Source organism: Lithobates pipiens, unplaced genomic scaffold (genome assembly GCF_037356315.1).
Source record: "Lithobates pipiens isolate NorthernLeopardFrog02 unplaced genomic scaffold, aLitPip1_a1.2 Scaffold_27, whole genome shotgun sequence".
Lineage (NCBI taxonomy): Eukaryota > Metazoa > Chordata > Amphibia > Anura > Ranidae > Lithobates > Lithobates pipiens.
In genome coordinates this window covers 136,325,084-136,337,345 of record NW_027507788.1, presented here as the reverse complement: position 1 = coordinate 136,337,345, position 12,262 = coordinate 136,325,084, and the positions used below count along the sequence as shown (strand labels likewise).

The 12,262-nt window shown below is 41.6% G+C and overlaps 1 protein-coding gene across 1 annotated transcript in view; it reads right to left on the bottom strand.

Annotated features, from left to right (window-relative positions):
- Positions 1–352: 352 nt before the first annotated feature.
- The window catches only part of LOC143934159 (tubby protein homolog), a 151,687-nt gene continuing 139,777 nt past the window's right edge, over positions 353–12,262 (bottom strand). Inside the window, exons 13-14 of the mRNA XM_077457524.1 lie at positions 7,488–7,659; positions 353–5,912 (exon numbers count right to left, since the gene is read on the bottom strand). Coding sequence (XP_077313650.1) covers positions 5,779–5,912; positions 7,488–7,659 — 306 coding nt within the window. The 3' untranslated portion in view covers positions 353–5,778. The remainder of the gene's footprint in view (positions 5,913–7,487; positions 7,660–12,262) is intronic.

Here is a 12,262-nt window from a genome sequence, read left to right as displayed (position 1 = left end):
GGAGAAGTCCTGGATGTGAGCATGGGAGGAGAGAATGAGGGAGCTAGAAAAAGCCCCCTTAAATTTGCATACCGTGGGCTTGTGTATTTTTCTTTTCTTATGTAAGATATGCCCATTCTAAAGGTTAAAAATATTTTTTTGCAGCTGGGCAGATTTTGGAACATGTTCACTGTGTATGTGTAGAGGGCCCCTTTTGGAAGGATTTTCATGGTATGTAAAGACTATGATGTCCAGAACACACAAAAGCTAGTTGTATCTTATAGTAGGCCTCAATTCCTGCTGCAGGCCCAAAACTGTATACGTCTTTCTTCAAGGCGGCACATCCAAGAAAGAACAGATACAGGTAAACCGCTTTCATTTCACAATTTATTATCAGACTTTGTGTTTCATTTCTTTTAAATAAGAACTAACAAACATATAAAAATACACTTTCATTTACTTACATGTAATGATGTCTATTTCCATTTAGATAGTGTGACTTGAAATTGATCTTTATTGATATGCCGAATGAAGCTTGAGATAGGAGGGGCACCGGCATAGAGAACACTAAAGGGTTAGTTCACTTTTCAAAATGAAGTAATGAACTAACACCGTACACCCTTCCCGGTCCCAAGCAGAAAGAAAAGGGAGAAGAGCAAATCAAATCCAAATATCACTGCATGGGCACTGAGCTCATCACTCACAGAGGTCAGTACAGTGGGGGACAGGGAGGGTGTATGGTGTTCATTTTAAATTTTGTTTCTAAAAAGAAGAACTTACACTTTAAATTGTTGTATACCATCAAACATGTTGTGCAGCCACATAGCACAGTGGGTGCACCATAAGAATATGTACATGAGCACAGCATGTTCACTTTAGGGGTGTCGGAGGGAGTTGCGCTTGACCCTGGCCTTTTTTCAAACCTTATGGAATTACAGACAGTTGTTCTTCCAATAAGAATATGTACATGACTTTACACGTCTTTTGACAGGTAAAGTAATTCCTGTATAGGTGCTTTAGATGTGTATCTAACTTGTTGCCTGGGGTTTCTCTTTAAGTCAGATAGTCAGAGGGGTTGGTTTACTAAAGTCAAATAGATAGAGAACTTTGCAGTTGCACAAATTTTTCCCAGAGCTTAGACCCCTTTCACACCACACCGCCCATAGTGTGGGTGGTAAAACGCCGCTATTTTTATCAGCGTTTTACTGCTGGATTTGCAACGGATTTGCGGCGCATTTCGACCGCTAGCGGGGTGCTTTTATCCCCCGCTAGCAGCCGAGAAAGGGTTAAAACCGCCGGCAATACGCTGCAATAGCTGCGTTTTGCCGGCAGTATTACAGCCCTGCCCCATTGATTTCAATGGGGAGCAGTGGTGGAGGAGCGGTAAACACACCGCTCCGAAGAAGCTGCTGGCAGGACTTTTCCCTGACGTCCTGCCGGGCTTTCACACTACACACAATGGTGCAGCTTCTTTCGGGCGGATTGCAGGCGCTATTTCTAACGCTATAGCGCCTGCAAAACGCCCTGGTGTGAAAGGGGTCTTAGTGTATGTGCTGAAGCTTCATTTTGTAAAGAATACCCAATCGAGCTCAAGGAAAAAAAAAAATGCGTTTTTGCTTGCACACGATTGGATGATGGAATTAGCAGACCTTCACCACTTTCACTAAGCTCTGGGGAAGACAAGTGCAACTGCACTTTGCCTTTAGTAAGTCAACCCCAGAATGTATAAAGTCTAGTGGTGGACTGCAGTGCTGGGAGACCACTGAGAAGGTAGGTACTGACCCTTCTGGTGCCTTCTGTGGTTCATAGTAAACCTGCTAATCTGTTACTTTGTTAATTCATTTTAATAAATACTAAATAGTGTTTTATTTAATGGAAAATTACAGCCAAAGCTCATTTGGCTGTACTTCTCCTGTGGATCATAGGAGTGCAGATGCTGCATTCACATAAGTACGAGAAGAAAAAAAAACATACTTCTCTTTTAATGTCTACCCCAAGTTCAGCTTGAAATGAACACTGCGGTCAGTCCTAATACTATAAATTGAACCTGTATGTTGGATAGGCAATGCAAGGCAGCAGGTTCACTTTAAAGATGGACCCTGTAGCATGTTATACTTCGCAGTTCCATTTGCCATCAGCAATGTAGTGAAGAATCCCTCCATAAGCTCTATAGTTGAATCCAGTTGGAGTTTACATATGGGTGACGATACAGGATTGCTATATCATTTCTCTTTACACCTGGCTGCATGTAGGGTGGTGAAAGTACAACATATTTCAGGTGAGTTAAAGTGCATGGCTTGCTTTAAATTGCCTGATGTAATTCAGTCTGCTAAATGGCCCTAATGTATTTCATGCACTCATCTTGTGTACCTAGCTGGCCAGCAATTCCAGTATGATATTTTTCTGAATAGCCCTGAATCTAAGTAAATAGAAATGCAGGCCAGTGTGATCATTGGTTTCAAACACTGGCAATTCTCCGTGCTCACTGCAGTCTCATGCCCTGTACACACGGTCGGACTTTCCGACGGAAAATTTGCGATCAGATCGTGTTGTCGGAATACCCAATTGTGTGTGGGCTCCATCTGACTTTTTCTGTCGAATTTCCGACACACAAAGTTTGAGAGCAGGATCTAAAATTTTCCGACCACAAAATCCAATCGTTTCAATTCTGATCGTGTGTAGACAATTCCGCGGACAAAGTGCCCACGCATGCTCAGAATAAATTACGAGACGAAAGCTATTGGCTACTGGCCTCTTTATAGTCCCGTCATACGTGGTTTATGTCACCTCGTTCTGAACGATGGGATTTTCCGACAACTTTGTGTGACCGTGTGAATGCAAAACAAGTTTGGGCCAAAATCTGTGGGAAAAAATCAGATGGATTTTGTCGTTGGAATGTCTGACCGTGTGCACAGGGCATAACAAGGAAGTTACACTACAAAAAAAATCTTGAAAGGGAACTGTAGTGCAACTCAGAAGTACTATGAAAAGCCTGCTTAAACTGACTAAAGTGTAAAGCCTCGTACACACGATCGGAGTTTCCGACGACAAAACCGTGGAATTTTGTTTGAAGGGTGCTGGCTCCAACTTATCTTGCATACACACAGTCACACAAATATTGGCCAATAATTACGAATGTAGTGACGTACAAGAAATACTACATGGTTTTTTAGTTCTTTAGTGCCACATTTTGGGCTCCTTCTGCTAATTTCGTGTTAGTAGAATTTTGGTGAGCGTTGATTCGTGCTTTTCTTTTTCCGTTTTTTTCATTTAGCGCTTTTAAGTTCATGCTTTTCAGTTTGTTTCTGAACGGCTGTTCGCCGACCAGACATGTTGCGGAATCAGGGGAGATAGGTTATTTATTATTGGCCTTGGAGTTATTGCTTTGACATTATTTTTTTGGTTGAATAATGATTTGATTCAGTATATTTTTGTATGCACTTTTTGGTTAAGTTCTATTGGCAGATAGCACGTCTAATTTTTTTAAATTTTTTTTAATGCACAATAAAAAAATTGTGGAGAATAATACTTGACTATGTGTTTTACTTCAAATGACAGTTTGGGAGAGGGCAGTTACATTTTTAAAAATACAATGTCAAATTGACAAGGGACACCAACACAGTTGTAATTTTGATCTTAAAAAACTATGGGATAATGGTGTTGTGGTAACGAATAATAAAAAAAAAAAAAAAAAAAAAAACATAATAATATTATTCTTGATATCACTAGAAAAAAAAAGGCTTTGAAAATTAGTTTGCAATAACTCCATCACTATCACCAGAAAAGCAGCTTCATTATTATCCCATTAAAGAAGAAGAGAATTGTGCGCTACATTTGGAGATTTAACCTCCCTGGAGGTACGATTATTTCAGATTTTAGGTGCTGAAAGCGGTACAATTATTTTGCATGAAAATTTGGCGTTTTATATTGTAGTCCTGTAATTCTTAGGAATAACTCACTTAAATCTGTCCAAACCAGAGTCTAGCAGACATCCCGGGTATGATAAAGTTTGAAAAATGAAATCATAAATTATAAAATAATAAATAACTATAAATAATTATACCAAATAATAATATAACAATAATAAAAATTATTCAATAATGTAATAAAATCAAAAACACTGACATTTTCTCAGTTGCAGAATTGTCACTGTCATTACTTTTCAGTATTTGATGACAGTGATTCTAATTTATTGTCGCTGTTTTCTAGCTGGTCTAAAACCATTTTTGATGTAAAGTGACAGTTTTGGTTGCTATGGACAATCTCCAGTTTCCAGGCATAAAGAACAGTTTTTATAATATAAAACTGCATGCAGGGCACTGGGCAGAACACTAGGGACAAAGGGGATGTGAAATTATTACATACAGCAATGTAATCTGTAAGATTACATTATACTGTATGTAATGTGTGTGTTTCACTTTTTGAATTTGGCGCCGTTCTCTGTCCCCGTGCGTCGCAACGTTCGCAGGGAACAGAGATCGGCTCCGTGATAGATCGAGCGGAGCACGCCTCGCTCGTACAGCGTGGGGACATCGCTGGATCCAGGGGAGAAGGTAAATAAACTCTCCCTGCATTCATCCCCACCCCGAGCCAGACTCTGGAATACCGCCGGGGGGGGGGGGGTAATAATTTGCCACATCACAAATGTTAATTCTCTATTACAAAAGCTAGTTTACAAGACCGACCATTTTTGCTTCCGAACATGTGTGTTTGTACTTTGGACTTTTGTCTGAGGGACTTGTGTACACATGATCAGAAAATCCGACAACACACATTTGTTGGCGGAAAATGTGAAAACCTTCCAGCCAACATTTGTTGGCAGAAAGTCTGACAACAATTGTCTGATGGAGCATACACACAGTCAGATTTCCGCCAACAGCCAGACATCGAACATTTCCCACCGGAAAGTCTGATCGTATGTACGAGGCTGTAGAGATAAATCTTCTGACTTTAGCACAACTACAGTGTTTTCTGGATCTTCTTAGTAGTGCACTACTAACTGATTACACTTTTTCTCAGTACCTTTGATCCAAAGATAAAATGTTATTTTTTTTTTTCACAGTCAAAATTTTTTTATTTATATGTGTTTCCTGTTACCATTTATAAATTCTCAAACCTATGAGCAGTTTAAAAAAGTTACTTTCATAGAAAAACCTCAATGTGATCTTTGTGCGTCAGTGAACAAAATATTTAAAAAATTTAAATCTCTATTGCTTGCAGACAAATAGCAGCTTTAGTAAGTGCAATAATAAATACATGCATTAAATTTGAACTCCGGAAGATTTTTGTTTTTGGTCAAAGTGGGAAAGGATTGAAACCATAGGTAAGTTTTTTTGTTTTTGTTTCTGTTTTACACACATTTATCAGTCTGTTTCGCACTGTAGCAAACAGTCAATATACAATATAGTCACCGGTATGTCTTGGTACCTTGATAAAGAAGGTCTGTATGCCACCAAAACATTGGTTTCTATAGGATTTTAGTAAAATGTCTGCTATTTTGTTTCCTGCATTTTGGAGTGCTGGCTATTTTCTGAATTTAGGTTTTTATCAATCTTTGTGTCTCCATTTAGGGGGGTTGCTTATACTTTTGTGGAAATCAGGGCAGTAAAAAAGTGAAAATCTCCCCAGATTTTCTCATACTTCCTGTCTACCTTACCCTACTAGAAATGAGATAACATCTCCCTAATGAGGATACAACCCCACAGAAGATCTAATGCTTATCCATTCAATCAAAAAATATTTTGGCTGGAATTCCACATAAAATGTGTCTCGTTTCTTCAGGACTTTGTGATTCCAAATTTATTCACATGCAAGTTTGCTGTCAAAGCTGGACAAACAGATGGCGAAAGCCTGCAGAGCACAGAGCGGATAGCGGAAATCCATGGTGAAAACATCCTCTGCTACTCGGCCAAACTGCATGACGATGTACTCGGCTGCAAGGGGAAAGAGAAATTCAATGTAGCCACTTAGATACCCCCAACATGACTATGTATTGGTACTAATAAAAACATTGATGCATTAAGCTTTATTTATAGCCCAAAATCCTTTTTAGGTAGAGTAGGGCATGGGATGTCTGTGTTCTGTTAAGGAGATTTCTCTTCACTTCCTGTCCCAAAGACAAACAGGAAGTTCCAAGGTGAAGGCAAATACTTAGGGCCATGGATAAGGGGGTACCACCAGGCCAGCAGGGGGGGCATGCAGCAGGGTGAATGGGATGTGGGCAGGGAGGGTGATTGGTTTAACGGGGGGGGGGGGCAATTACTGGAACTGATCCCTTGTCTGGCTCTCTCTACAGCAGCTGAAAGCTGGTTTCTTCTCTCCCTCCCATTGGCTTTCAGCTGCTGCAGAGAGAGCCATACAAAGGATAAATTTAAGTAACCCCCCTCCCGCTGCACTGATCACTCTCCCTGTGCATCATACATTTCCCCCTATGCTGCCCGGGCCCCCCCAGTGTGCCCAGCCCCGCAGTGCCTTCAGCTTTCCTCCACTCCTCTTCCTGCCAGCAGCTTTAAGCACACAATAGGATACTTCAAGAGTGAAAGGGGGGGGAAAGGTCTGGTAAACATGTCATATTTACCAGCCCCTTCCTTTCCTAAATGAACACAATGAATAATCGGTACCGATAACTCACTGTGTACATTCGGCAAACTAAATATTGGCTGTATCAGGTAGTCTCATGTCAGGTAGTCTCTAGGAGGTCCTGTGATTTCTAACAGCAGCCCTGCAAATACTTTAACTGCAACATTTGCATTTTCCACAGCTTTTTGACAAAAATCACCAGGGCACATAGAGAGGAGGAGGGCACAGACATTAATAAAAGACTGACAAATGTTATAACTATCTCATTTACTATCCGCCTTACTATATCCAAAATAAAAAAAAGGGGGCTATAAATACCCTTTAGATAGTTTCAGATCTTAATGAGGGGCCAATATGCAATGCAAATGCAGGTAGAAATCTATTTTACGGCCTATTCATGTGACTTTGATAGGATTTGTGACCCGGCTCCCTAAGCGGCTTTTTCTTTACAACTCCATTCATTCTGAACCCCAGACCCAGAGGAGCGTTGTGCTTTGGAAATGTGTGGAGCCCTTTTTTTTTTGTTTTTTTTTACAAAGCATCAGTAAGGCACGATATAGTCATAGCACTGCTTTTCAAATTGCTTTCTTATAACTGTTGGATTTTTCTGTTACTGTATATTATGTCAAATGCAGAAAAAAGAGAAAGTGCTCCTGCTGCAGCACAAGAAGTAAGACCCTAAAACAGGAGGAACAGAGTTGTGAAGATTAGGAAGGAGATTAACCACAGTTGTCTTTGAGGAATAAAAAAAAGGGGCGAGTGGATCCGTTATCAATTGTATACTCATAAACTGAAATATCAGTTTTGACTAGACTAACCATTAAGATTGAGGTTCATTTAACCCCTGCCTGGCACTTAACTAAAATTTAGGGTGAAATACACATCTACCTATAGTGCACTATATTCTCCCATGTAATGTAATAACTTACGGTTCTCAGCATTTATAATCTGAAAATTCTTCACAGAGGCCTGGGTGACTCGGCCATGAAAGTTTAAGACGTAGGACTGAGTCTCCTCATTCCAGGACGGTGCTTTGTTGTAAAGAGCAATAATATTCTCCATGTTGCCATTCTGGTAACGAGTCTGGAGTGTCTCATGTTCCTGTAAAAATTATACTGAAAGAATTAGATAATAGGGCATAGCAAAGCTGTACTAAGCCCAAAGGCGGCTGGTGCTCAAAATTTTTGGAGGGGTCGCAAACGAACTGAAAAAAACTGAAACATAAACATCGATTGCAGCCACTGTGCCATCAAATGCAGCCGCTGTGCCCATCATATGAAGCCAACTGTGCCCAGCAAATGCAGCCACTGTGCCCATCATATGCCCAACATATGCAGCTTCTGTGCCCAGCAAATGCAGCCAACTCTGCCCATCATATGCAGCCTCTGTGCCCAGCAAAGGCAGCCAAATGTGACAATAATAAGCAGCCAATTGTGCCCATAATATGCAGCCATCTGTGCCCATAATATTCAGCCAACTGTGCCCATCATATGCAGCCAACTGCGCCGTTTTACCAGTAAACCAGTAAACTTGCTTTTCCATCTGGTAAACGGCTTTCTTATCGGTGGCGGTATTCACTATTAGTGTGGAGCACAGTGGTGGTTTACCAAGGACACTGGCATATTAAGAAACTGTTCATTCAAGTTCACCACTTCTTTTCATCTATTGACTAAAAACTTATTTTTGTATAGCTCATATCTCATACTTGTGGCACAGTTTTCTTTGTTACTATATGTTATTTGTGTTTATCCCACATTACTGCAGCCTATTTATTTATTTTTTCATTTTGTATTTTTATTTGTATTTATTTTTTGGTCAGCGCGGTTTTTCTATAATATATTTCTTACCCCATTGTGGTGGCGGGTCTGGCAGTGGGACAGGTGGTGAGCTGTGGAACGGGTAGCGTGGCGATGGCTCCTGTTTCCTCCGTGCACGTCTTCCCCCTGTTCTGCTAGGCATCCAATGGGATCGTCTTATTGCTTTGCTTTGCTAACATACCTGGGTGGACTGCGAGCGCAATGGATTGCGCTCACAGTTCACATTTTTGAAGCCTATTAGAGGCTATGGCTCTAATCAGGTGCTTCAAAAACAACCCCCCCCCCCTCCACCGCTGTAATTCAGGCGCCCGGTGTCCAAAAAGAGGCCATATGTCTCAATAGGGGGTGGATACAGCGCCCATGAATCTATCCATAGTTCACAGGGGGGGGGGGGGGGTTGGCTGGAGAGAGGGAGTGGCACCCATGCGCCCTTAATGGACGCACCGCCACTGACTAGGCCTGTAGCTAAAAGTTTTTTCGCAGTGCAAATTCTAATTAGAGCTATGCTATACACTCCATTTAGTATTAAAGAATGTGTCCCTGGGTTTGTACCCTGGCATCAATGAGAAGGAAGAGTAAGCCAGTGCCAGTAAGAGTGTAAAGTCAAATTTTTAACATACCAATATAATCGTTCTTGTACAGTATAGGACACACAATCTTTATTCTTTAACCATGGGATATAAGCAGCTGCTTTCATGTGATTGGACACTGGATTGCTGGGAGTGAAAGGGGTTATATAGAGAATGTCCATGCAGCTTTATTTTTTGCCACAGTTTTGTAGCAAGCAGTAGTTTATAAAAGAACAGAAAGGAAGGTCCTGTGTCCTGTACTGTACTTCAATCAACAGAATTCTCTGGTAAGTCAAAAATAAGGATTTTTAATTTACGTGCAAGATCCTTTTTTTTAGGCTGCGTTCACACATGTTTCAGTGCATCAGTCCAGTGCGGTCCTGTTCACCGGTTCAGGTGCGATTCAGGTGAAAATTTTACCTGAAATTGAAACTGAACTGGACTCCGCGAACGTGAACGGCTCCATTGAAAGCCAGTCCAATTTACGTGTTATGAGAATTTGATGCAGTTAAAAAAAAAGCATCCAATTCTCATATATGTGAACCGAGCCTTAGAGTACACTCCATTAATTAGGACTATGAATTGCTGTCAGCTGAAGATAGCAGCATACTGTAAAACCCATACTCTTGATCAAGAAAACCCATTTCCTGTACAGTACGAATGGGAAATTCTATACAGGATACAGAACTCCGTATCTTATGTCCCTAAAGGCTAAGTTCACCTACAAAATAAAATAAATGCAGACGTTGTTGCAGGTAAAATAATGCACATTTATTATTTTTTCTCTCATGGGCCTGCAGAGCATTGCACCCGCGATCGGCAGATTGTGGGTGCAATGTCAGGCTCCTGCTGACAGTGCCTACAGATTTCTGCCATACCTCTAAGCAGGTATCAATGAAATACAAGAGCGCTCACCAGCACCCTAGCAGTTCATTCAGAACTACAAGCTATCTGCCACTGTGGAAGATGGGACTTGTAGTTCATAAATTCACAGATTCATTGTTTTTAAATTGTGACAATAGGTGCACAAAGAAAAACCTCCATCCGCTGTCATTAGGAGGGTTTTAGGAGGTGCAGGAACTGGTGCACAGTAACATGTTAGATTTTCTTTCACTTTTGGTGACAAAAGTACACAGGACAAATAGTCCTCCCCCTGCGTTGATACATGCATATGGCTGCTTAGGATAGAGGAGCCCCAGTTCTATAAGAAAAACGGCACAACATAAAGATTATATACCTAATAGTCCCCTGATTCCTCCCATATCAATGTTGTCCTCATGAATGTGGACTAGGCCCCAAAGATACATTTATAGGCTGAGGGAGAAGCTGTAAAAAGAGTAGGTGGAACCAATCCCACAGAATCACCAGAGGATCCACTGTGTGGATCCAGAGGTCTCTGGTGACAACTCTGGCATCCAGGACTCCTCCCCAGCCTAATAGGCTGGCATCAATCATGAGAATATTCCATGTATATGGGGTAAAGAGTTTCCCTGACTTCAGTGCTAGGTTGGAAATATACCATGCCAAGCAAAGTCTGGTCTTGTAGGTCAGATGCATAGGGTGGTCCAAGGGGTGAGTTTGACCCACGCTGCCAGAATGTTGAGTTTTAATGGTCTGAAATGAAACTGGGTGTACATCACTGCCTTAAAATAAGCTACCTTCAGGCCCAAGACCTCCAATGTTGAAGGCCTTGGGCACGTGGACAATAATTCATCCTGAGGCAGAATCATCCTGGACAGGGTTGTATCCAATGTCAGGCCCAGGTACTATAATCAGTTAGTTGATTCCAGTGACAGCCTCTGAAGGTTGAGAATTCAACTGAATCTATGTAGAGTCTGCACCGTCCACTGGACAATGGCTGACAGGGTTGGGTCCTTTAGCAGGAGATTGTCCAGTTGTCTGATAATATGTGTTCCCTGAGAAATTCCCGGGGAATGGAGCAGAGGTAGGACTGGGGAAGGCACTTTGGTGAAAACCCTGGGGGCTTTGGACAGCCCAATAGGAAAGGTGACAAATCGGTAATGCTGTACACTCACAGCAAAATATAAATAGGGTTGGTGAGAAGGAAAAAGGGAAAGTGCAAGTAAGTATCTCTGATCTTCACAAAGAAACACAAGAAAATATTTCCAGACTTAGAGCTAGAGACCAGAGAAGGGTGAAGATCATTTTTTCTAGTCTCAGGAGTAGAGGGTCTACCAGCAGGGGCAAATGCCTTCTTTTTCTAGGGGGGGAGGGTACTCTTACCCACTGTGATCTCCTTGATGTGTCCAAGGAGTACCCAAACAGGCATTTTCTCTTGAAAGGTGGCCAGTTGAGGTGCTTCTTATACAGAAAGTTCTGCCAACCAGCACTTGAGTCACAGGATCCTCTATATAGGTACAGAGAGAAGGCTCAGGCAGTAGCGTAAGGCCACAGATTGAGCTACGGTCCTGGGCCATGTGTTCAGTACAGACAGCTTAGGTCTGGCGAATGGCAGCGGAGTCAACGGCAGGTTAGCGGGGCCCATCAAAGAAGAAAGGGCCTTAAATAGGGCTACTAACCTCTTGTGTACCAGGTCTTTGAACATGGGATCATTCTCTCCAGGGACCCTTAGAGTCTACTTAAGACAAGAAATAATTGTGTCCAACACAGTGACTGTCCCTTTCTACAGTAAACCCTCCTAAATAAGCAATTGCTGAGCAAAGGGTTTAAAAGGAACAAATATTTTTTTCAGGATCAGGCCAGTCAGTGAATAAGGCTCTAAAATCGAGCATTAGAGTATATCAAAATGTTCACTCTCATGCGCTGTGTGGTAAGGCTCAACGTGTTATCTTGACATGTTAGTATATGTGGATAATGCATGCCTCGCTGCCTTCCAAAGACTGGGGGGGGGGTCCAAATGAACTGAAAGCATAGAAGAACACAGAGAGCGCATAGGCCTAGCGCATTATCCTCAATACATGTTTTAATTTAATAAGGTAGAGGTGATTGTACTTACAAACCAGTACTTGTGTCATAGCATTATTATAAAATTATCCACTTTGGTCCATATGCAAAAATCCATAACACTTGTAGTCACATTTTCTAACGCATTTCAAGGTTTCCCTCTTCTTCAGTGCCTTGTTTAGATGTCTCTTAGTGCTGACAAGAAACTTTTCAGTCAGGATCAGTGCTTTTAAATTTAGTGCTGCTGTATCTAGCTTCCTTGTTCCTTGGCCCTCAGGAACAAGGAAGCTAGATACATCAGCACTAAACAAACAGAAAAGCACTGTTCCTGATTGAAAACCCCCTAATGCCGAAAAACTTGCGTGAGGGTCCCCCCAAAATCCATACCAGACC